The sequence below is a fragment of the Gorilla gorilla genome, chromosome 14 (assembly GCF_029281585.2).
Source record: "Gorilla gorilla gorilla isolate KB3781 chromosome 14, NHGRI_mGorGor1-v2.1_pri, whole genome shotgun sequence".
In the NCBI taxonomy this organism is placed as follows: Eukaryota; Metazoa; Chordata; class Mammalia; order Primates; family Hominidae; genus Gorilla; species Gorilla gorilla.
In genome coordinates this window covers 46,702,033-46,728,541 of record NC_073238.2, presented here as the reverse complement: position 1 = coordinate 46,728,541, position 26,509 = coordinate 46,702,033, and the positions used below count along the sequence as shown (strand labels likewise).

General features: G+C 39.0%; 2 protein-coding genes and 1 pseudogene across 15 annotated transcripts in view; 1 reads left to right on the top strand and 2 right to left on the bottom strand.

Annotated features, from left to right (window-relative positions):
- Positions 1-5,831, top strand: part of N4BP2L1 (NEDD4 binding protein 2 like 1) — a 31,211-nt gene extending 25,380 nt beyond the window's left edge. For 7 of the 12 annotated variants that reach the window (XM_031001420.3, XM_004054352.5, XM_063697253.1 and 4 more), the window contains 3 exons: positions 177-265; positions 3,111-3,187; positions 4,309-5,831. In XM_031001420.3, the coding sequence (XP_030857280.1) occupies positions 177-265; positions 3,111-3,187; positions 4,309-4,567 (425 nt within the window). In that variant the 3' untranslated portion in view covers positions 4,568-5,831. Of the gene's footprint in view, positions 1-176; positions 266-3,110; positions 3,188-3,236; positions 3,306-3,750; positions 3,857-4,308 lie in introns of those variants that run through there. The other 5 variants (XM_031001421.3, XM_004054353.5, XM_031001422.3 and 2 more) reach the window with 4 other exon arrangements.
- Positions 5,832-7,234: 1,403 nt separating this feature from the next.
- BRCA2 (BRCA2 DNA repair associated) overlaps positions 7,235-26,509 on the bottom strand; it is an 84,712-nt gene continuing 65,437 nt past the window's right edge. For 2 of the 3 annotated variants that reach the window (XM_019039974.4, XM_063697244.1), the window contains 3 exons: positions 12,576-12,820; positions 10,475-10,621; positions 7,235-9,356 (listed from right to left, as the gene is read on the bottom strand). In XM_019039974.4, the coding sequence (XP_018895519.4) occupies positions 8,835-9,356; positions 10,475-10,621; positions 12,576-12,820 (914 nt within the window). In that variant the 3' untranslated portion in view covers positions 7,235-8,834. Of the gene's footprint in view, positions 9,357-10,474; positions 10,622-12,575; positions 12,821-23,259; positions 23,664-26,509 lie in introns of those variants that run through there. The other variant, XM_063697245.1, reaches the window with a different exon arrangement.
- Positions 21,382-23,147, bottom strand: LOC109029486 (interferon-induced protein with tetratricopeptide repeats 1-like; annotated as a pseudogene).

The following is a 26,509-nucleotide window of genomic DNA, read 5'->3' as shown; positions in this document are numbered from 1 at the left end:
ACACCAGAGCATAACCTCCTTAGATTCCAGAGAAAGAAAATTATTGATAGTGGGCTCTGAAGTTGTGTGATGAGGAGATGAGGGCATCCTGTAATAAAAATGACGAATAGAGATTACGCTCACCCTTCCCTCTGATTGTTGCATGTTGTTCACTGTTATGTAACATTGTGTTGCAGCAAGAAAAGCAATGAGGAATGGCATATCCCCCATTATTATTGATAATACCAACCTCCACGCCTGGGAAATGAAGCCCTATGCAGTCATGGTAGGAAGAAGTATCATTCTGAATTTTCAGTTATGGACATTTTGTGAGAAAGTTGAAGCATCTGTTCTTTCCTCTTTTTCTGATGTTCCATGATTTCATATTTGCTAACAGTGGTTCTCCCAGGGAGAAGGTAACGAGGTTTTATTTTAGTGTTTCTCTGCTGTTCAATGGCTGAAGTTTGCTGAGATGCTAATCTCACTTGAGGATACAATTTAAAAATAGTCCTTGGCAAATGGTCCTTGGTGTGAATCCTTGATAACTTTCCTGCCTGAATTACTTTCCTAAGGCAAGGCATACAGAGAAGCACCCACCGAAATGTTCAGATCAATACTAATACTGAATTAGATGGTGCTCCTAGTGGAGCTACAGGTCACAACAGGACGGTTCTGCCTCTGGTGAGCCGGGAATTTCCACACTGTGTGCTGTTGCTCCCTGGGAGTTGCAGGGCAACAGAATATTTTAGTCTAAGAACAGATTTAGGGCCAGGCGTGGTGGCTCACGCCTGTAATCCCAGCACTTTGGGGGGCCGAGGCGGGCAGATCACTTGAGTCCAGGAGTTCGAGACCAGCCTGGCCACCATGGTGAAACTCCATCTCTACTAAAAATACAAAAATAGCCGGGGCGTGGTGGCGGGCGCCTGTAATCCCAGCTACTTGGGAGGCTGAGGCAGGAGAATCGCTTGAACCTGGGAGGCGGAGGTTGCAGTGACCTGAGATCGCACCACTGCCAGCCTCGGTGACAAGAGTGAAATTCCGTCTCAAAAAAAAAAAATTAAATTAAAAAATAGAAACAGATTTAGGATTAACACTGTAACCTTACTGAGATGGTAGAATGCAAATATAAATAAAAACAACTCAGCTCTCCATTGTCAGAATAGCAAAGAACAGTACGAGGCCTGTAACAGTGTGCACATTATCCTTTAATTGTGAAGTCTATTTGGTCTTTTTTCATACATATTCCATCTCTTGTGATAATGTTTTCATTCCCTATTGGGTCTAGAAAGGAGGAAGGATCCAGAACCATAAAAATGGGGCAGGAAGGCTGGGTGCGGTGGCTCATGCCTGTAATCCCAGCACTTTGGGAGGCCGAGACAGGTGGATCACGAGGTCAGGAGATCGAGACCATCCTGACTAACACGGTGAAACCCCGTCTCTACTAAAAAAAAAAAAAAAAAAAATACAAAAATTAGCCGGGCGTGGTGGCAGACGCCTGTAGTCCCAGCTACTGGGGAGTCTGAGGCAGGAGAATGGCGTGAACTCAGGAGGTGGAGCTTGCAGTGAGCTGAGATCGTGCCACTGCACTCCAGCCTGGGTGAAAGATCAAGACTCTGTTTCAAAAAAAAAAAAAAAAATGGGGCAGGAAGCAGATGGTGGAGTATCCTCCTCACATCATGCAGAATCCCTACCTGGTTAATTGTGAAGTGAATAGGTCCAGACTGGGCTCACGATTTTAGGCTTCTTTGTACATCTGGGGCTAACTGGCATACTTACAGGTGTGCTTTTCTCTAATGATCTTCATCAGTTCCACTTATGCCCAGATTGTGGGGCTTTGGTGAATGTAAGGAAGAATGAGCCCCAAACTTGTGGTTACTTCAGTTCATGTCTAGTCTACTTGGGCGAGAAATGAACAGGCACGTGAAGAGTCAATTGAATGAAGGCCATCACTTAAAACCAAGACTTAAGGACTAACTGACAAGTAGCCTAAGGGAAGTCATTTTACTTTTGTTTTGTTTTGAGACAGAGTCTCGCTCTGTCTCCCAGGCTGGAGTGCAGTGGCACGATCTCAGCTCACTGCAGCCTCTGCCTCCCAGATTCAAGCAATTCTCGTGTGTCAGCCACCCCAGCAGCTGGGATTACAGGCGCGTACCACCATGCCTGGCTAGTATTTGTATTTTTAGTAGAGACGGGGATTTGCCATGGTGGCCAGGCTGGTCTCGAACTCCTGAGCTGAAGTGATTCACCCGCCTCAGCCTCCCAAAGTGCTGGGATTACAGGTGTGAGCCACCGCGCCCGGCCTCATTTTATTTTTTATCTTCTGGATATGTATAATCTTTTTCAGCCATCCTCAGCTATTAATTCGACTTAGAAATGAGAGGTTTCCGGTTGTGTTATTTAAATCCTTCCCAGTTGAGAAGTGCCCATCTCAAGAATGAAAAGGAAATCTTTTTGCTTAGCTCTTTCCACTCTATGTTTTATAAACACAATAAATTATAGTGATAATAAAAAATTCAGTTTGAGATAAGGTAGTAGTCAATTTATGAATGCAAAGAATATTTGGATGTTTATAAGGAAATTATAATAGTTTTCTAAACTCAAGGAAATGGGGCCCAGAGCATTGACCCAAATTGTATTGCATAATGGGGAGAGCTACTTTTGGAAGGAAGATGATGTGAAGTATGTGACTATCACTTTTATTTCACCAGTTATGTTCCTATGGTACTCCCACTTTCTAAAGGAAGGCATGAGGACTAGGACAAGGCATCTGACAAGTAAATCTACAAAAATCCCATAAGTGACTTTGAGACGTCACTGAGTTCATTCATACCGGTGTTCAGGACGTTTTAAACTAGCTCAGTCATCTATTTTTAAAGATGTCCAAAACAAAGAACCTTTACAAATTTCCTACATACTAGATAAAATTGAGCAAAATTTATCATGGAGAATTATGAGAGTGGCTAAGTATGGGAATGAAACAACTGCATTTATTGTGATAAATTAAGGCATTGGATTACTGGTAAAACAAAAGGAATTCTGAAAAGATTTGTAGTAAATGTTAAATGGCAGCATAAACATTCCCAAACATACATACTATGTCTTCAATGTTTTATGTACTTTTGAAAAATCAGGCACTTGAAAATAACTATGAAGTTATATTCCGAGAACCTGACACTCGCTGGAAATTCAACGTTCAAGAGTTAGCAAGGTACTTCTTTGTTTTTCTAGTTCCTCATTATGTATCCTGCTATTTTCAGGTATTTCAGACCGAGCAAAAGAATCTTTTCAGGCTGGAAATGGACATGGTAGTTTTCAGGCCAGAAATGGTAATTCTTGGAAATTGATAACTTTGGAATTATTAATGTGAAGACTTTAGTTTTGGGTCAGTTTTCTAATATAATGCTAAATGCTAAATCTTGGCTTGGACTTGGTCCTTTAAAAGGATGCATTTAACATTCTGCTAAAATGCTTCTTCATCAAGGAACATTTAAAAGCACTTTATCTGCATGGGACTGCACATGTCAATGGTGTTTTTGCATTTAGGCTAAATAAAGATCTTTAGATGTTGAGCAGTCTGCGATTCATTTATGATCTAGATGCTGCTTCTAATTTATAAAGCAATAAATGTTCAAATAATACTAACTTGTTGATTGAATGCATGGGTTCGGATATTCTCTATCTGCATTATTTGATAATGTCATTGACTTAAAATAGCCAGTGAGATAAGAATTTACTTCTTAGGAGTAAGGCTGGTTCCTCTTATGGTAATAGGCAGATAGTGTCTTCAAAGTGGATCTGTGGACTACTCCATCAGAATTGCCTCAGGTGGCTATTAAAATCCGAGTTCATGGACCCCATTCAGTAGTTGGAATCTCTGGTAATTATATTTCTAACTATATCCCCAGTTGATTCTTCTGCCCACTAGAATTTAAGATTGTTTTAATAAGTATCTCCTAGAAATATATCTCAGGGACTGATTAACATTAAGTAGATAGATATATGCATGACATTAACAGGCAAATGTATGATTTTTTAAAAATCTCATGGTGTTCTTTTATGTCTTGAAGCACGTAATTGAGAGGACCAGAAACAAAGCATTTCTGAAGCTTTAGCTCCTTGCTAGCCTCAGGGTGGTTTGGGGGTGTGCAGGGCAGCATGAAAAACACGAGTGGAGGCTGAAAGAGAACTGCTGAACAAGATGTTATGCTTTTGCCAGAGCTAAGTCCTGAGAACAGGGACTGCAATATCTGCAATACTAGAGGACTTATAAAATATAAGTAACTCATTGTGGTATCCTGCCTTAACTAAATGCATTTTTTTTCCATGTAGAAGAAACATTCATGGTGTCTCAAGAGAAAAAATCCACCGAATGAAAGAACGGTATGAACACGATGTTACTTTTCACAGTGTGCTTCATGCAGAAAAACCAAGCAGAATGAACAGAAACCAGGACAGGAATAATGCATTGCCTTCCAACAATGCCAGATACTGGAATTCCTACACAGAGTTTCCAAACCGGAGGGCCCACGGCGGATTTACAAATGAGAGCTCCTATCACAGAAGGGGCGGTTGTCACCATGGATATTAGAGGCCTAGCTTACAGCCATGCAGAATTTTCCTAAGTCAGTTTCTACTTCAATTTTTGTTATTTTTTGTTGCATTTTAGTCAGAGCTCCAATTCCAGTGTAAATAGCTGAACTCAAAAGTTTCTGAGCAAAGTCATTATATTCACTATCTTCACCAAAATTTGTTAAAGTGCTCCTATATGCATGGTCTGATGCTGGGAATTCTGCAGATTTGAGTAAACAGTCTCTTTCTCTAGGGTAAGAATTTGAAACCAAAACTTGAGAACACACCCAAGAATATATTTACATAGGTTCATAGATGAAATAAAGTGTTTATATTATATATAAGCTTCAGTACCATTTGCTCTGAAGTGATCTATTTATTTTTTCAGGAAATTCATCTCCATCGGTAAAGTTGGGAAGGTGGAGAGAAGTGGTGGGGGGCAGGAAAAGTTTTAGTGCCATTGCTATTTTGATAATCTATGTATCTAAAAATGTGAGATGTGCGACTCTATGATACTGATTTTCCTTTAATGTTAATATGCCAGAAAGCATACATCTAAGGGAACATTGTCCTTCAAAGTAGACACTTTGGGAAGTTATTTCTTTATTTTAATGATGTATCATTGTTAAAAATGCTGTCAAATCCTTAATAGCTATAGGAGCTACTGAGGGAAATCAGTGTCATTATTTAAAGTCACACCTTGTGTTTTTACTACTTTATTCAGCAGGATTAAACCTGAATAACTTTTGGCTGTTGTGCTAATAGTGTAAATAAAATAAGTCTGCCTTCATAAAACACTAACTTTTAAAAGGAATAAACGACTTCTAAAATTATGCCTATTAACATGTGTAATTAGTTGGCAGCTCAAATGTTTGGGAGTGCAAGAAATTAGGCACCCCAGGATATAGGTCATACAGGGATATATAAAAGCCATGCTCATTACAAAATGAGCAGTTGATGTTTTATGTGGCATTAAGACAATCAAGTCCTCACAACTCTGGAATGTCTTCTTATACTGATGCTGAATTTATGAATCCAAATTAATTTCCAACAGGTTGGAATCAGATTTAATGTGAGATCATGATAGACAAGACCACAGAGGACGTATGCTCTATTTCTTGTTGGCCAACAGCTTCTTTCTAACGTTCTGTGAAAAATTATTTTAAGTGTCCTATATAATGGTGCTTTTATGGTTATTAAAAATTGTAAATGGTATCACATTTATATGGATTTGTCATTGGATCTTTTTTTGGTTCAACAATAAAAAAATTTAATTACCTAAATGCCAAGAAACTCAACAATATACCAGTTTTTCTGTATCACAGGCTTATTTACCAGTCTTTTTTTAATAAATAGGAATTGTAAAGGTAATGACAAAAGCAACCTTATAATTTAGTTGCTTATATATTTGATCTGTGTACATGAGACTGTTTTAACGTTATCTGACACTACTGAAACCTGCTCGACATCTCCATGACTACCAACACCACATGTGTAATGTCTTCTTCATTAACATTTTAAAAACTGGTATCTCCTTTGAGTAAGTTTGGCTGACAATAGTAAATCCCAATGAATCTAAGGTGTTATCAGCTTTGCTAACTTCTGTATCTCCAAGCACAACATAAAATAATCTCCTAATGATCCACTTAATAATGCTCCCATTTTCCAGGCCCAGGTAGTCCTGGGTATCTTGGTTGATAGGGTGGTGGCATAACCAGCTCAATATGGATGGCTTGGCTCGTCTGGGCTGGTAGAGGGGAGAAATGTCAGAGAGCTCAAAGTGGAAATTACCCTCCTTTGACTTACATGAGCGGTTCAAAGGACCAGATTCAAGCCCTCCTGACTTGGCTGGCTCCCTGCTTTAGGGTTTTTGGCTCACTTGGGTTAAGTGAGTGACCACTTTGGAGAAGTGGCTCTGGCTTACATAACTTTTATAGAGCTCTAAAGAATAGTTTCCTGGCCTATTTAATGTGTCTTCTTTCCCTAGCTGACCCCTGAAATATTTGGTTTGTAAACCATAAAAATTGATTAAATGCCATCAACTTTATCCCCTGTAGAAGTGATCTGTTTTTCAACTCCCATGGCTTCTGATTTGCATAACTCTTTGAACACCCAATATTGACTTGTATTGTGTTCGCTGTTTGCATCATTCATAGAACTGGCAAATGCTCTTTATGCGCAATAGGGTCTCATTAAATGATTGCTGAATAAATAACACAAATTTTTACCATTATCCCTTATGATGCAGTATGTTGACTTTGTAGTCATTAAATTGTCACTTTTGAGGGGATAATATACACATATACTCAAGCTTCATATTTTGTTTCATGTAGCTTGGATGTTATTTATAATTTATAAAAAAGTGTGCACATTACATATCTATCAACATAATGGGTGTTCTACATGAGAACAGACAATAGCAGTTTTACCAAGGATTCAAAAAAGAAAAGGTTAAATTCTTGTAATTTTTTCTGTTCTCCTGTTTGAAACCCAAGTTTTATTCCTTGTTCTAGAGTGGATCACTGCAAAATTAGGATGTGAAAACCAAACTGTTTTAGAAACAAAACAAGTCTCATTAATAAGACTTGCAGGATACTTAAGTTACAAGGAGTAGCAAAATAGACAATTTTGTTAATGCTTTTACAGAAGAGAAAAATCATGGCTCAGAATTATGGAAGGAAACAAGTCAATTTTTTAAAAGATTTATTCTTGGCTTTAAACGTATTTATAATTAGATTTGAAAACATGATATTATATAGACATTTAAGGCATTAAAACATCTGATTTAAGAACTTCTCCATGCTATTAACTCCCAGTTAGAAATGTTTTATCCCTTTTCTCTATTAAACATAAGAAAGTAACAAATATTGGCCGGGCAAAGTGGCTCACGCCTATAATCCCAGCACTTTGGGAGGCTGAGGCGGATGGATCACCTGACGTCAGGAGTTTGAGACCAGCTTGGCCAACATGGTAAAACCCAGTCTCTACTAAAAATGCAAAAATTAGCTGGGCATGGTGGTGCATCCCTGTAATCCCAGCTACTTGGGAGGCTTGAGGTGGGAGAATTACTTGAACCTGGGAAGTGGAGGCTGCAGTGAGCCAAGATCATGCCACTGCACTCCAGCATGGGCGACAAAGCAAGACTCCATCTCCAAAAAAAAAAAAAAAAAAAAAAAAAAAGGAAGTAACAAATGAGAGTATCATCTTAAATTGAACTAATCTTCTGCTTTTGTGGTAAGTTTAAAAGGGCATAGGCTCTGGGTCCTGTGATAGTGCTAAAAATAAAGCAGGCAGAATCAGTGCCAATTTGAAAGCAAGGTATTTTCTCAAGTTTGAGTTTGGATGACCATTTTGTTGAAAAAAAAATTAACTATGAAATCTTCTGATTTAAAGTATTTGAATTTTTAGTTGAAGTAATTTAATTTCAGAGATCACACTGGAATAGTAAAAAGGAATTAGAGTTACATTGAGGGTTCTATTTTTCTTATAATCATGCTGACTTAAGGATGAAGAATTGCTCAAAAGGAAACACCACTCTTCATATTCATCCTGACTTTTGAACAGGATGGAACTATAGCAGAACCAACATATTTGCATTAAGGAGAACTATTTCATAGTGAGTTACCTCTAAAAAAAAAATCCCCTAAAATAGTAGCTAAACTAAAAGGAATTATCTGCATCAAAATAACTGTACTAAGAGACCTCATTCCATTTAATGACACAATCTAAAAGAAAATGGTATGTTTATTTCACTTGTAAAATAATACTTGTAGTGATCAAATCCAAAGATTTAAAAGATTTTCTTTTCCCCCTTTTTTTTTTCTTTGTAAAGATGGGGGTCTCCCTATGTTGCCCAGGCTGGTCTTGAACTCCTGGCCTCAAGCACTCCTCCCACCTCAGCTTCTCAAAGTGTTGGGATTACAGGCATGAGCCACCGAGCTCAGCCAAAGATGTTTTTCTTGATTAGTTAATAAATTACATTTAGTTTTAAGATATGCAACTGAAGCAAAAGTATACCAACACGGAATCGGGCAAAACGATTTTTGCCCGATACACAAACGCTGAGGTAAATTTGAAACTAATTTCTTTTCTCATTGTGCAATGTCTCATTAAGTACTAATGTGTGGTTTGAAATTATATTCCAGTCTTACAAACTGGAAAGGTTAAGCGTCAATAATTTATTGTCGCCTTTGCAAATGCTTAGATATATTTTTTAGTTGTAATTGTGTCCTGCTTATTTTTCTCACATTCTTCCGTACTGGCCTGGGAACTCTCCTGTTCTTTGATCAGAGATGAGTACAACGTCGTTTCAGTCTGAGATAATCTTCTGAACTGGTGGGAGCAGTCCTAGTGGATTCACTGACAGATATAAATTGTTTTTCTCCTGTTGAACCAGACAAAAGAGCTTGGGTATTTATCAATGCAAGTTCTTCGTCAGCTATTGAATTACTTTCCAAAAGAGAAATTTCATTGAATTTTTTAAATGGAGTCATCTGAGGAGAATTCAGTTCTTTTTTCTTTATGGGTGTTTCGTATTTGGTGCCACAACTCCTTGGTGGCTGAAATGCCTTCTGTGCAGCCGGAGAAACAAATGTACAAATGGGACTAACAGGTGGAGGTAAAGGCAGTCTACTCAAGAAATCCAAGGCTCTTCTCTTTTTGCAGTTCTTTTGGTCATCAATCTCTTTCTCCCCTTTACAAGACTTTGAAGTCATCTGGGCTGAGACAGGTGTGGAAACAGACTTCCTTTTGGCCATACAAAGTGATAAAGGACTTTGATAATATATCTCACAATTAGGAGAAGACATCTGATTAAAAAAATGAAAACGTAGCCTATCATAATTATGTAGTAACATAAAAAACCAAATCAAAGTAACTTTTCATTGAAAATATTTAAGCATGCAAATATTACACACAGTCTCCCTCCCCTAACTGCTAATAGGTTAGGTGATTTCAATTCACATTATTCCTATTCTAGATGAAAGTAATTTTACATAAGAACATATAAAATGACATGAAAAGGAAGGAAGATGAAGAATAATCACAGTAAAAGATAAAAAAGGAGGTAGGGGATGTCACTTATGCTTTAATCTTTTGGTTTTTATTATTAACAGATTAAACAAAGATAAATATTTTAAAGCCATCTTGAGAACACAAACTATCTGGGTTCTAATACCTACTTTTCTAGCTTTGTGACCTCATTAGGCAATTGCTTAACCTCTCTCTATGCCACAGTCTCCTCATCTATAAAATGAGGATAATAGAGTCAAGTCCTCACTTAACATCATTGTTAGGTTCTTGGAAACTGTGACTTTAAGTCAAACAATGTATAGCAGGTCTTTGAGCAATGTCATTTAAATCTTCAACATCGTTTTGTTAGAATAGTGATGAGAAAAAAAAAATGGTTTTGTTATACATCACTTCCCTTAAAATCAGTTTCCAAAACCCTATTGACAATGTTAGTGAGGACTTAGGTTTTATCTCATAGGGTTGTTATGAGGATTAAATGAGTTAATATAGATATCCTTAGCAAGTATTAGCTATTTAAGAATCAGCCATTAGCCAATGTTAAAGACTTTAGCTTGATTTGCATCTACTGTGATTTAACCACTTAAATAGCTTAGAAACAGCTTACAAACAGCTTAGAAACAACCCTAATTGTATGGAACAGTGAAATAAATGGCAAAAAACACTTTTCAATCACATGTAAATGAAAGCACCTGTTTGGAAAGTGTGCACCCAGAGTTTCATATCTTGCTTCAATAAATAAAATTTCTAAATAACTGTACTTACAGGAGCCACATAACAACCACACTTTCTAATTAAGTTTAATTACATTTTACCATGTTTACTAGGTATACAACAGAATATACGATGACCTCCTTATATAATACTTATAATATTCCTTGAGTTTACATTAACTTACCAGAAGCTTGTTTCCTGTACCAGGAATGATTTGAGCAGTGTACGGCCCTGAAGTACAGTCTTTAGTTGGGGTGGACCACTTGGGATCATTTGCATGCAGTATATGCATAAGCTTGTTTTCTGCTTCATTGCAAAGTATGTCAATATTCTAAGAAAATAAGTGGAAAAGCTGCTTTATAAATTGCAAACCCACATATTTATGTTTCCAAAAGTATTTCCTTTAAAAGCAGAAATGAAAAGTTTGGACCAAAAAAGAATGAAAAACCCTAAATGTGATACCAATTGTCAAACATGCCGATGCAAAATTATAAAACCAGTATCAGTGATTTAGGGGAATCTAGCTGATACGGAGAGGGGAACAGAGAAAAAGTATGTGTATCTGAAGGAAAGAGATCTTCTCTGTCATCTAGTTTAATCAGCAAGCTGTCATATGATCTGGATTGAAGCTGGAAGATTGGGGCTCAAGTCCTAGCTCTATTTACTACTTAATAGCTGGGAATCATCTCACATCTATAAAGGTACTTCTTTGGTTAGAGAAAAGAAAGAATTGCCTCACCTACCTCACGTCTGTTCCAAGAATTAATTGAAATGATTTATAGGTTAAACTACATGAAACTGTTGTTTGAGAAGTCACAACTGGTCAAATATCAGCAATTTCATATGGTTTAACCTAATTCATGACAGTATTTTGTAAAACTTTAAAATGCTATGTAAATGACAGTTGTCTCTTCAGCAGGATTAGTCAACTGCCTTTGAAGACGTCTCAGAGAAAATGCGGGCTCGGTGGCTCATGCCTGTAAACCCAGTACTTGGGGAGGCCAAGGTGGGCAGATCACTTGAGGCCAGGAGTTCGAGACCAGACTGCCCAACATGGTGAAACCATGTCTCTACTAAAAATACAAAAATTAGCTGGGCGTGGTGGCACGCACCTGTAGTCCCAGCTACTTGGGAGGCTAAGGCACGGGAATCGCTTGAGCCCAGGAGGCAGACACTGCAGTGATCAGAGATTGTGCTATTGTACTCCAGCCTGGGGGTGACAAAGCAAGACTCTGTCTCTAAAAAAAAAAAGAAAGAAAGAAAAAAAAGAAAATGTGGGGTGTAAACAGTAGATGTAGATATGCTGTATGGGAACTAAATAATGAATACAACTCCCACCCCTAATTTAGAAACTAGATACAGCAGAGTGTTATTCATTATGCATAGAGTCTCTAGGTAAAATGTCAACACAGCTTTCTTTATACAGCTACTCTAATGCTTTTAAAATATATTTTTATATAAATTCTGAATAACACACATTTCAAATATTAAACTACAGAATTAAGAGGCTTATTTTTTGTGTATTCTTCACTAGTTACCAATTCATGAAATCTCAAATTTTACTGGGAAGCAGCATTGCATAGCAGTTCCTAGTCTGGGTTCTGCATTCGATGGCCTAAGTATGAATCCTAGTTTTACTAACTTGGCATTTGACCTAAGGCAAGCCATTTAACCTGTTTCTCACTGATAAAATAGAAAAACAGTTCCCTACCTCATAAGGTTGTGGGAGAATTAAATGAGAAGCTTAGAACAAGGTCTGACACATAGTAAACACTCAATAAACACCAGCTAATATTATATAATGTATATATAGATTTAAGCAGAAAATGCATACATGATCTAGGGAAAATAATATCAGTGTCTCTTATCTGGGATTAAATCAAGTCAAAGAAATATAATCTGTATAAAACACTAGATATGGAGTTTAAATGTAAACCTGTAGTCTCTATATTATTAACTAATCACACTGCTGACTGCTGCAAACCACAGATAACTCATATTATTCTTGTAACCAATTTCCAGTTTGCTTACAAAGTCTGCATTTCTGAACATCCTTCTCACAACTTCTCCTAACTCGTTTCCCTTCAAGTCATTCTTCTCTTTCTAGTTGCTGTCATTTCCCCATTCCCCCATCTCCTGAGGTTCATGGGCAATTAATATATGATTAAACTTTACCTCATATACTACCTCAACTATCCAATTTGTATAAAAGCTATTACCTTGATACTGGACTGTCAAAATAGAAAAATACCAAAATGTGTGGTGATGCTGAAAAGTAACCTTACCTCAACAGTATTTTTCATTTTGTTGAATGTCTCTTGAAAGTGGCCCTCTTTTGGACTAGCAGAAAACACAGAAAAATCTCCAGCAAATAAAGTAGGAAGGCCTGATTTGGATTCTGGTCGCCACTGGAGGTTGCTTGCAGCAATTAACATATGAGGCTTAATAATGTCCTCATTAAGGTCTATCCAAAACTTTATTGCCAGTAAATTGTAACATTCGTCTGACAAATAGACGAAAGGGGCAAGTCCTAGAATGGAAAAAAAAAAAAAAAGAATGTTATTATAGATGTGTTAGATGAATTTTAAGATGCAAGAAAGGAAACTCTAATATGCCTATTTATTTTGGTATATGCTAATAATAAAAGCAAATCAAAATAGCTGAATTTGGCGAAAGCTCAGGTTTTCCAAAATGACCTGTTGCTTACAGTGTTAAAATTTCAATACCAATATGACAACACATTCTTTTACTGAGGTCATGTGGAAGTAGGTATACGCACACATTGCTAACAGGAGTACAGATTTGTGCAAGCTTTCTGGAGATAAATTTGGCAATACCTAGCAAAGACACATATGCATTTACCTTTGCACCCAGTAATCCCATTTCTTGTACTCCTCTCTGAAGATAGACCTCTAATAATAGTAAAATACACATGAACACAAAGTTCATGAAAACACCTATGAACAAGGTTACTCACTGAAACATTATAATTTTAAAATATTGGAAGCAACTTTTATTAGCTCATATACAGGATAGAGTTGGATAAACTGTGGTACATCCAAACAATGGTGTACCACGTAGCTGTAAAAAAGAGTGAGGACGATTTCTATGAACTGATCTCCAGGACACAGTGTTGAGTTAAAAAAGAAAAGCATAAAAGAAAGGCTAGAGTATGTTCCCCTTTTTATAAGGAAGAAGGGGATGTAAGAAAATACACATGGATCTGTTCATTTGAGCAAAAGAAATCAGGAAGGATAAACTCAGAAACTAAAGGAACAGGGTGTGAGTGGGGGAAAAAGGAGGATTAGGATTGGGACTGCAAGGATAAGGAGGAAGTGACATGAAGTATATCTTTTTGTACAGGTCTGACTCCCTAGAACCACAGTGATACTTCACATACCCAACAAACCAACCAACAAATAAATCCAACTAGAAATGAGGGAATCCAAAATGGAAGACAAACATTTCCCACCTCTGTCTGCTGAGAGGGCCTGGCAGTACTGATGCCTCCACAGTAAAGTAATGAGCCTATCTAGCAACCAAATCTTGGATCTAAACACCGTTTTCTACTAAAAAAAAAAGGAGCCAAGAGAAATGGCTGATTCCAAGACTAGGGCAGGGAACATACAAGATGAACTTGGAACATCTTGTGATGTCAAAAAATAAGGAAGGGTTCAAAAAGTGAAGAAAGCTGGTTGAAAGAACACACGAGTCCATATGAAAAAGCTCCTAATGGTCAAAGCTAAAAAAAAAAAAGTTAAACAATAAAATAATGAAGGTACCAAATTTTAACCTGCAGAATAAAATAAATGTTCTTGAGTCCACACTGATATAAATAACCAAATAAATACATTGGTGGAAAGGGCACAGCTTTTCCTTATAGAATTCCAATTAACGTAGAAGGAAAGAAAGGGGGAAAAATCATAATTAGGCAAATACCACAGTAATCATTGTTGCAAACAAAATCAACTGATGAATGCTAGTTTGATGTGAAATAGGATTTCGTCTCAAAGAATCTCCCTCAAGATATTTATTAACTACAAAGAAAAAGGAAGTTACTGTACAGAGGAGAAACCCAGCAGATATCACCTTAATCAAGTGATTAAGATCAGTATCATTAACCCCTTGATATGATGTACTGAGAAAGACACATCATCACTTCAGTGGTAGTCTTGCCAGAAATGCATAACTTCATCCTAGTCATGAGAAAACATCAGACGAACTCAAATTGAGGGGAATGCTACAAAATAATTGATCAGTCTATTCAAAAACATAATGATCATGATCAGTCTATTCAAAAGCATAATGATCATGAAAAAGAAGACAGGAAGTATTAAAGATTGGTAGAAAATACAGGGGAAAAAATGACTAAATGCAATTTGGGATCCCAGAACAAAAAAGGGGAAACAGGGTAAAATACCTTAAACTCAAACAATTTTTCAAATACATCTACAGTATGGGTAATAATTATACCACTGTTAACTTTCTGATTCTAATTGTACTGTGGTTATGCAAGATGTTAACACTAGGGGAAGCTAGGTGAGGAATATTTGGAAATTCCACGATTTTTGCAACTTGTTTAAAGGTCTGAAATTAGTTCAAAATAAAGTTATAATTTTTTTTTTTTTTTTTTTGAGACGCAGTCTCACTCTGTGGCCTAGGCTACGGTGCAGTGGTGCAATCTTGGGTCACCGCAGCCCCCGCCTCCCAGGTTCAAGCCATGTTGGCCAGGCTGGTCTTGAACTCCTGGCCCCAAGTGATCTGCCTGCTTTGGCCTCCCAAAGTGCTGGGATTACAGGCATGAGCCACTGTGCCTGGCCAAGAGTTATAAAATTCTAAAGTGAAAGATGGGTAGGTGCTATCCATTCTATCCTGGGATAAACCAGGATAGAACTGAGGCTAGGAAAGCTGGAGTTGGAAGAGGCACTAAGCATTTAATTCTACTCTTTATACTTTCTTGTTTTTGTTACTCTGAGAATTATGTATCCGTTGTAAATAACAGGGAATGGAAATGTCATTCTCAGATAAGGATTTGTTTATCCTGTTGCAAATGATGGTTCATCTTTTCTTTCTTTTCATTTCAAATTTATTTAATGGATCTTAATTTTAAACACTGCTTTTAAAGAAATTATAAGTTTCTCAAGCATGTTCCATTTTCTAATTTTGGAACTTGCCTCTAATTATATTCAAAACTTGATGATAGTACTGTCCTTCTCCCAAATGTCCTTTTTAAATATATCTTGTTTTCCCCAAATATAAAATACATGTTTACTGAAAAACATTTAGAATACAGAAAAATAAAAAGTAAACAGTGTAGTTTCCTCATTTCACTTTTACGTAAGTGGAGGTTTCCATGTCTGGATCAAATTCCATCAGAAGAAATGGAAGCCTTACTTATTTCTTTAATTATCATACAACTGATAACAACTGGAAGAATTTTTAGTGTAACACTTTTAGAATCCTACACTAGGTAAATCTTCACAAGACAAAAGGAAAAGAAGAAACTTATTTTGCAGCTTTGTGGTCTGGCCTACTCTGAACTTGCATAGAATTCTTCAAAGCTTTTAATTCCTTTTAGAAAATGTCACTGAAACAATAAAGGACTTAGCAATTTATAAAACCACTGTCACCGATTCCACCTGGAGTGGATGCCATGGTGCGGGTGCAGATCCCCTTCAGGACCAAGGCATGCGATCCTCCAGCTTCTGGGGAGGGCTAGCTATTGACAACTCACCTCTGAGTTCCCTCCTGGACTTGCCCTCTGTCGAAAGGCATTGTCTTGCTTAAGGCTATGCCCCTCCCTGGAGGAGCCAGTATGCAAGGACTGGCTCTTGCCTCAGGCTAGCAAGACTCTGAAGGGCCACCCAGCTCCAGAAGTCCCTGTGGGACTAACTGAACCTTTCTTCTCCTTCTGCCCAATCCTGCTGCATTTGCCTCCTCACAAGTGCTGTTCCTAAGGGCATTTTCTAATCTCCTACATGAAATCTGCAAGTCTGTTTCCCAGGGAAACAGGTTTTCCCCAAAACAAATCTTTCCCAACCTAAGAAAGGTTCTCATTTAATTAACTCATTATATATCACAGTGTTTCTGTAATACAGTAACAAAGCATTAGATTAAAAATACAGATGTCCCTGTTTTAAGCCCAACTCTCAAATGTTGAGTTTGCTTTTGTTTTGTCAGCATGAAGTATAAGAAAGAACCTAAGAGCTTTAGGGCCTGAAAGTATAAGTTCAAATCAATTTATAGCATTGTGACCCTGAGCAGGCTACTTAACCTCTCTGAGCTCCAGTTTCCCCATCTGTAAAGTGGGATGATAACAGCAAATGAACAGTGTGACTATGAGGACCGTATGAGATGCTGCATACCTGGAGTTTTCAACAACTGACCCCTGCTTCAACCCATTATGTCAGAAGTGGAAGTAGAAATCCAAACAGAGTCCCTGTCCTTGAAGAGATCATTGTATTACTGAGGCTAGTAGGTGGCTTATTCAGAAATGTACAGGTAGGATCATGGACCATGTGACAAGTGCTGAAACAGCCAAACCAACAAAATGCTTCAAAAGCTGGAGGAAGGAGGATCTAACCCAGACTGTAAACATCTGACTAGGGAGGTAATACTTGAGCTGAATAATGAATAGGACAAATTCATCAAGAGGGGGAGAACAAAAGAGCATCTATGCAAAACAAAGAACATTTTTAAAGGTAGGAAGCATTAAATGTTATCATGCGTCAGGAATATGAACTTGTACAGTTTGTTTTATTATGTTTTAAAGTAGTTTTTTTTAAATTTAGTTTTTATGTTTATAGAGACAGAATCTCACTGTTGCCCAGACTTGTCCCAAACTCCTAGCCTTGCGAGCCTCCCGCCTCAGCCTCCCAAAGTCCTGGGATTACAAGCATTAGCTACTGCGCCCAGCCTAAAATTAGAGTTTAGCTGACGTGTGTATGGTGGTGGTTTAAGGCAGGAAGTTGAATGGTTTTGGGGGTATACAAAAGAGTCTGGGTTTCATTTTCTAAGGGACAGGGGACCACTGAAGATTTTAAGCTGGGAGGCATCATGACTAGATCTGGGTGTTAGATAAAGACTTCTGGTTTAAGGTGGCTCCTTGAAACTTTCTAACAGAACTTTAACACTTAAAAACAAATTAAATTTTAAAAAGGAAACATTCACCCGAAATCTACAAACGTGGAATATCATGATATAAAATTTAAAATCTGGTGATTAAGAAACAGAAGATTATGGATAGAACTAAGCACAGGAAGGCTCAGAGTCTAATCTCCTTCCCCAACTAAACTGGTAAAATGACATTTTTGAGAATTCTGTTATTCCTAAATCTGAAGAAAACAACAGAAGAGGTATCTTTACCTTTTTCTTCTTCTGAACAGAAATGAGAAAAAACTGCCAGGGACCAAACAGGTGACCAGGACTGACTGACATAAGGAAAGGTTCCAGGATGTTAGAGGATGCATTGTGACTAATTCCCAGTACCTGTGAATGCAGCCTTATCTGGAAACACAGTCGAGGACAACTTATGATGGGGTTATGTCACAATAAACCCGTTGTTAGTTGAAAATGCATTTAAATAGAGACACATCAATTGGAATGATGACGGATTTCTCATCTAAAACCAGAGGCCAGAGGGAAGTGGCACAATATTTTTCAAGTACTGAAAGAAAAAATTATCAACTACAAATTCTATATCCTGAAACAATTCTCAAGGAATAAAGGAGAAATAAAATATTCTGAGATGAGAGAAAACTAAGAATTTTCTCTAACTCAAAGATTGCCTAAAAGAAATTGTTTAAACAGAAAAGAGAAGATTAAAGGAGGACTCTCAGAGCATCAGGACTGAGGACAATAGGATGGAGGAAGAAACAATGGAAAGAGTGAGAAATGGACATATACGATAAGCTATCATTTCCTCATGCAGTTTATAAATTATGTTTGATGACTAAAACAGAAATAATAATACTATGATATCCAAGAAAATAGTATTTAAAAGTAGGGAAGAAAAAGGTCTGTATACAGTCACTATCCAATCCCTTTCCCTCCAAAATCAAAATGAAAGCAAAATTCTCACACTTCACTTAGAGTGGTAGAATACTGATACTAGTAGACTGCTGTAAGTCATACATGTATGTTGTAACACCTAGAGAAATAACTACAAAAATAATACAAGAATGCCTGAAAACACTAAAAATAAATCAAGATGGAATCCTAAAATATATTTAAGTAACCTTCAGGAAGGCAAGAAAAGAGAAATGGAGGAATGAAAAGCAGGAGAAACAAATAGAAAACAAATAATAAAATGACAAAGTTGAATGCTGGCATATCAATAATTACCTTCATTGTAAGTGATGTAAATATCCAATCAATGGACAGAGATTGAAAGAGTGGATAAAAATTTATAACCCGACTATTTGTTCCTTATAGGAAACTCACTTTAAATTCGACAAAGGTAGATTAAAAACAAAAGGATCGAAACAGATATACTCTGCAAACATTAATCAATTTGACTTAATTGGCTTTCCTTCATGTGGCAATAAATGTGACTTTCAATCTCAAAAAAAAAAAAAGAAAATGCATTTAATACATTTAACCTACTGAGCATAGAGGTTAGCCTAGCCTATCTTAAATGTGTTCAGAACACTTATATTAGCCTACAGTTGAGCAAAATCATCTAACACAAGGCCTGTTTTTTAAAAAAAAAAGTGTTGAATATCTCATGTAATTTATTGCATACTGTACTGGAAGTGAAAAAGAATAGTTGTAAGGTACTCATGTTTTGTTTTCAGACCATTATAAAGTTGAAAAATCCTAAGACACGCTGGGCACAGTGGCTCAAGCCTATAATCCCAGCACTCTGTGATGCTGAGGCAAGCAGAATGCCTGAGCTCAGGAGTTCAAGACCACCCTGGGCAACATGGTGAAACCCCAGCTCTACTAAAATACAAAAAATTAGCCGTGTGTGGTGGCACGTGCCTGTCGTCCCAGCTACTCGGGAGGCTAAGGCACAATAATTGCTTGAGCTGGGGAGGCGGAGGCTGCGGTGAGCTGAGATCGCACCACGGCACTCCAGCCTGGGCAACAGAGTGAGACCCTAACTCAAAAAAAAAAAAAAAAAGATGAGGTTGTATGTGTAGGGTCCAGCCCTACGCGGCTTAGCGGGTGTTCTCCCCGTGTGCGGAGACAAGAGATTGTAAGAAATAAAGACACAAGACAAAGAGATAAAGAGAAAACAGCTGGGCCCAGGGGACCACTACCATCAAGACACGGGAGACCGGTAGCGGCCCGAACGGCTGGGCTCGCTGATATTTATTGCATACAAGACAAGGGGGCAGGGTAAGGAGTGTGAATCTTCTAAGTGATTGAAAAGGTGAAGCAATTTATGTGATTACAGGATAGGGGGCCCTTTCCTTTTAGGTAGCCGAAACAGAGAGGGAAGGCAGCATACGTCAGCGTTTTCTTCTCTGCACTTATAAGAAAGATCAAAGACTTCAAGACTTTCACTATTCCTTCTACCGCTATCTACTACGAACTTCAAAGAGGAACCAAGAGTACGGGAGAAGCATAAAAGTGGACAAGGAGTGTGACCACTGAAGCACAGCACCACAGGGAGGGGATTTAGGCCTCCGGATGACTGCGGGCAGGCCCGCATAATATCCAGGCTTCCACAAGAAGCTGGTGGAGCAGAGTGTTCCCTGACTCCTCCAAGGAAACGAGACTCCCTTTTGCGGTCTGCTAAGTAACGGGTGCCTTCCCAGACACTGCCGTTACCGCTTGACCAAGGAGCCCTCAAGTGGCCCTTATGCGGGCGTGACAGAAGGCTCACCTCTTGCCTTCTAGGTCACTTCTCACAATGTCCCTTCAGCACCTCACCCTATACCCGCCAGTTATTCCTAGGTTATATTAGTAATGCAGCAAAGAATAATACTAAAAGCTAATGATTAAGGTTTATAATGATTGCTAATTGTCCATGATCATCTCTATATCTAATTTGTATTATGACTATCCTTAATCTAACTATTTTCTTTACTATACTGAAATAGTTTGTGCCTTCAGTCTCTTGCCTCGGCACCTGGGTAATCCTCCACCCACACATATGGGCAGGCTCTAATATAATGACTGGTGTCCTAATATGTGGGGAAATTTAGACACAGACATGTACATTGGGAGACCACCACCTTACAATGAAGGCAAAGGTGGAGGTGAGACATCTACAAGCCAAAGAATGCCAAAAAATGCCAGCAAATCACCAGAAGCAAAGAGAGAGGCAATGAACAGATTCTCACAGCCTCAGAAGGAATTAACCCTGCCAACACTTTGATCTTGGATTTCCAGCCTCCAGAACTGTGAGAAAACAAATTTCTGTTGTTTAAGCCCCCAGTCTATGGTTCTTTGTTATAGCAAATAAATACACGGCGTTACTCACTGAACTGGGAAAAATGATCTAGAACCAGAGACATCTTCCAGGGATATATACTGTATCATGAATAGAAACTCAAATATCCAGCCCTCACACTGTAACTAAGAGGGGGGGGGGGAGAAATTAATCTTGGATAAGTAGAGAGTCAAGAATTACACTAGGTCATGGCACCGACCTTCTCACTTTATTTTAGTGTAAGTCCAGTATTTTGTTTCCTACAAATCTACCTGACGTTTTTTTTCTGCTTCATACAAATGGTTTCTCTTACATGCACACACACATTGATTCATTAATTATTGAATGCAACTAATATTTTATCAGATTTGAGTAACTGTTCAATAATTACATCATTACAGTGAATTACATAATATGTTTCTGAAAACAGCAAGCAGAAAAGATGATTATCACTTTTTCTTTATTTTGAGATGCAGTCTCGTTCTGTGGCCCAGGCTGGAGTGCAGTGGTGTGATCTCAGTTCACTGCAACCTCCGCTTCCCAGGTTCAAGCAATTCTCCTGCCTCAGCCTCCTGAGTAGCTGGGATTACAGGTGTGTGCCACCACCCCTGGCTAATTTTTGTATTTTTAGTAGAGAAGCGGTTTCGCCACTTTGGCCAGGCTGGTTTTGAACTCCTGACCTCAGGTGATCCACTCACCTCAGCCTTGATTAGCACATTTTAACAAAAAATCAAATGAAATATGAAAGTGGTCAATATTTGAGTGCCTAAGGACCCTGTCCCACAGAGTTCTAAAACTCAGCAGCCAGTCTCAGGGCCCACTCACAGTACTCTAGAGCTTCATTCATGTTTCCTTTCAATTTGTACAGAAACCTAAGGAGGCTTAAGCTTTCCAGGTCTAACGCATTTCTCTTAAGTTTCCTTAAAACCAGTTTCTCCAAAGAATTGACACGTTTATCCCTTGAAAATTACGCCTTTTTCTATTTTTATTGCTTTTAAATAACGGATAATTGCACTGACATCAGATTTCTTTTGAAATTCCTGAAATCTACCATAGTGCAAATATATGTCTTGCATTATTCCTTCTACCACTGGTTTCATGCACAACACTTTTTGAAAAGTGTCTTCAGCTTTTCTGTGATTGCCTGCTTCTATATACTTTCCTGCCAGTTCTATATAGGCAACCTCAAATGTGGGCTTTTGTTCCACAGCAGATTGAAGATGAAATACAGGTGATCTTATCATTTTGTCTACCTTTTCTCTGTTCTGCCCTCTAGGCTGCTTGTTGGTAGCTTCCTTCATTTGGATCTTTTGTGTCCTGTCACAAAGCCCTATATGGTGATGCAGGAAGGCAGAAGTGGGAGTTGCCTGCAAGGAGGTTTTTAAGAGCTCAAGAGCTTCATCCACAAAGTCTTCTCTTCAGTAAGAAGAGAAGACATATCCAAAGACATATCCAAAGACAAAGGTCTGCGTGGACGTATTGGCCAGAGCTGCTTCAAAGTACTTTTCTCCTTCAGCTTCCTGTCCTTCATCCCAAAGCTTCAGTCAGGGCAAGAAGAACCTTACTATATCTATCATCTACATTTAGCCTGACAGCCTGCCTTAGGGTAGGCAAAGAAAATGACTTGTGATCCCCCGTTGCTAATTTAAAGCCATCCAGGCGACAGGCGGTGATTTCATACCCAGTGTTGAGTTCAGGGTTTTCAGCAACCACTGCCAGATCCTTTTCAAAGCAGGCCTTGGCCTGTTCATAATTCTTTCCTCCACATTTCAGCAAGGCCCGTTCTTCCTCACAGTCCATCTCTGGACATTCCATTGTATGACAGAAAGGACTTGAAAACTTCTTCCAAATGTTCTCTACCTTGTCCAGGTTAAGTCTGGGTTTCTGCCAGTCTGCCCATGTGGTAATACACCCAGGCGAAGTTGCCCCAGGTTACCAGGCTTCTCAAATCTGATTGGCATCTTCTTTCTGGATTAAGTCTTCAGCTTCTTTCAAGTTCTCCAGCACTTCCTCATTCTGGCCTTTCGGGTGTTTCACATAGGCTAGTAGGTTGTGTATTGTGTATTCCCACACTGTATTTAGTCTAGAAACCCAATCTGGTCCAAGACTCTGTTTTCCAAATCAGGCATTTCATCATCTTTAACTGATACCTCCCGTGTAAAGTGACATCTTAACTGCTCCAGACTATCCTTGACCTGATGATCATCAGCATTTTTACTCATGGTTGCTGTGAATTAGGCAGCAGTTCTGCAGTGGTTTAGCCGGACTCCTCTGACATCTAGGCCTCCTCACTTTTTCTTCTCCCACACACCTTGCCTTGGGGCCAAGAGCTGATCTTGTGTCAGTCCCCATAACAAGCACAGGCTCCCCCATAAATATATACACCTGCTATAAACACACAAAAATTAAAACATTTAAAAAAGGCAGCACAGGCTCTCAGTCATGCCAAATTCCCTGGATTCCGTTTCCAGGCTTTGGATGTGGCCTTTCTGGGCACCATCTCCTCCTACCTCTTCATCTCCTCGAATCCTTTCAATGGGGCCTCTGGAACTCAGTAAGATCTCCACTACCGTTACCCTTTCCTGCAGGTGCTCTCATTGCCATCTTGTTGCAACAAACCTGGTTCTTGTCTGCCTGTACAGTTGCCCCTGCAGACCTTGTGCTACTGGAGGCTGAGATGAGGCAGATGTCTTCCTCATGCTTCACTGCTGCTCCTCCCACTCTAAAAACACTCAGTTTTGAACCTCGTGTTATCAGACTCTGTCATTCATTACTGTTCCTTGCTACAGGCATCCATTGACCCCGGCTCACTCATTGCCTTTCATTCCTTGAAGATTTTAACTCATAACTCACTGTCATTCTGTCATCACGATGGTCATGTTTCCTGGAAATTTCAGTATCCTCACAGGCAATCCTTCCAATACTCTGTTGCTCCCAAGTTCCTTGTTTTCTTCCTAAATGATCATGTCCTCTATTTTCCATTGGTAACTCACTGCAATGGACATACCCAAGACTTTTATTTCCAATAACTCCATTTCCCCCAGAATCTCAATTTGAAGTACCTCCTTCTTCAACCACCTTTGATCTGCCCAGTTCACTCCCTCTAAAACCCTAACTCAAACCCACCGTGAACTACAATCAGCTTTTCTTATCTCCTGTTCATTGATCCACGTCTTCTAATGTCTCTTCTTCGCTCTGCATTGTGTCCAAGGTCAATTATTTAAATCCTCCTTTTGCATATACCCCCAAATTCTTCGCCCTTCTTGCTTTGCATTACTTACCCAGCTAAACTACAGACCTGGTTAAATTCTACTTTCCAACTACTTCATGCCCACACCATCAGAGCTGAACATGGTTGAAAAAATATCACACAACAACAATATATTCATGAACGTTAAACCTCCAGTGGGCCCTGGCAGCCATGATGTGTTTACTTAGTCCATTTACTCTACCACTTTCTTAGATAATGATTTCATGCCTTTCCTCTTCTCTCAAACCTTCAACACCCTTTTCTTTCTCTTTTTCTTTTTTGAGACGGAATCTCCCAGTCTGGAGTGCAGTGGTGTGATCTCGGCTCACTGCAAGCTCCACCTCCCAGGTTCACGCCATTCTCCTGCCTCTGCCTCCCGAGTAGCTGAGACTGCAGGCACCCGCCACCACACCCGGCTAATTTTTTGTATTTTTAGTAGAGACAGGGTTTCACCGTGTTATCCAGGATTGTCTCCATCTCCTGACCTCGTGATCCACCCACCTTGGCCTCCCAAAGTGCTGGGATTACAGGCGTTAGCCACTGCGCCCGGCCCCCTTTTCTTCATTCTGACTCTCAGCTGATGATTTTGTGCCCTGTTTCAGCGAGGAAAGAGAGCAATCAAAAGAGGTCTGCCACAAGTTTCCTCTTGTATATCAACTCTTCCATTGGTATCTATACCTACGTACTTTACTTTTTTCCTGTGATTACAGATGAACAGTCTCTCCTGCTAGCTAAGGCCAATTTCAACAGAGCCTCTAGATACCATACCGCACAGTATCTGAGAACAGTGCCCCACAGCTGTTCCTGTTTTGCTTCCATCTTGCATTTTACCTTCTTTATTGGCTCTTTCTCATCAGCATACAGTATCTCATCAGTATGCTATTAGCACTTTCAACTGAAAAAGCAAATGTTCTCTTGATCCTGATTCCCCTTCTGGCTACTGATTCATTTCTCTTCTCTTAAAGCAAAAATCCTTGAAATGCCTATATTCACTATCATTCCTCCTTTCCCTCCATTTCCTTTGCCCCACTTCAGTCCACTGAAAGTGCTCCTCCACGGTGTTAAAGCCAATGATCAATTCTTGGTCCTCACTTCATTATCAATTCTATGAAATAGCATTTGGCAGACTTAATCACTCTCACTACTCGACAATTCTTTTTTTCTCTTGGCTTTCAGCATACCTCACTCTCTCCAGTATTCCTCCAACCTCTCTGGCCATTCCTCTGTTTCTTTTACTGATTCCTATATTTACATTTATATTTCCCTGCTTCTAAGTATAAAAGGCTTGGATCTCTTCCCGTCTCTATCTACTCCCATGCCCACAGTGACCTCATCCAGTCTCACGGCTTTAAATGTCCCCTGTATGACTGGCCGGGTGCAGTGGCTCACGCCTGTAATCTCAGCACTTTGGGAGGCCAAGGTGGGTGGATCATGAGGTCAGGAGATCGAGACCATTCTGGCTAACACGGTGAAACCCCGTCTCTGCTAAAAATACAAAAAAATTTGTAGTAAAGACTCCCAAATTCATATCCAGCCATTCCTCTGAACAGATTCCTATGTAACCATCAAGTAGACATTTCTACTTAGATGCCCAATAAGCATCTAAAACTTAACTGTCTAAAACTGAGCTCCTGAACTTCCCCACATACTTGCTTTTCTTGCAGTCTTTCCTTCTAAGTGGCAATTCCATTTTTCCCAATGCTCAGACCATCCTGCACTGTCCCCCTACCTTCAAAATACAACAAGAATCTGACTGCTTCTCACCACTTCCATTGCTTTTGTTTGGTTCATCGTCATCTTTTGCCTAAGTGCTTGAAAGAGCCTCCAAATGGCTTGTTTGTACTCTTGTGCCCCCTACAGCCTATTCTCAACACAGCGGCCTGAATGATTCTGTGAAAACCTGTCAGACAGTGTTTCTGGAATTCTACCTGGAATTTTCCTGTGACTTCCTGTCATCACAGGAAGTTACAGTCCACACAAGGAGCCCCACACGACCTGGCTCTTCACTGCCTCTGTCCCTGGCTGTTACTTCTCACTCTCTGGTCTCTGCCAATGCTTCATGGCACACTAGGCATGATCCTGCTGTACTGCGGCCTTTGTAATTGCCTGGAAAGCTTTCCCCAGATGGCCACATGCCTCACCTCACTCCCTCAATTCCTTCAAGCTTCACTCAAATGTCAGCTTTCCAGGGAGGTCTCTCTCCTCACCTCTCAATCTAAAATTACATCCCTGTCTCTTCTCTGACATTACCCCCTTACCCACTTAATTTTTTTTCTGAGCACTAAAAAAACTATACACATGTATATTACTTATTTCTTTGTTTGTAATCTCCCTCCCCCAACCTCATAATGTAAGCTCTATGAGGGTAGGGATTCTTATCTGTTTTGTTAATTGCTATGTACCCAGCACTTAAAACACTGTCTAGCACATAACAGTCATTAAATAAATATTGATGAATTAAATGAACAAAAGTTATCCACCTTCTATAATAACAATAAAATGTGTGAAAAGAGTCATCCAAATATGACCAAGATGAAATAAAATGGCATGGGAACAATGTGGCTTACTAATATAATATAGTCAAAGAA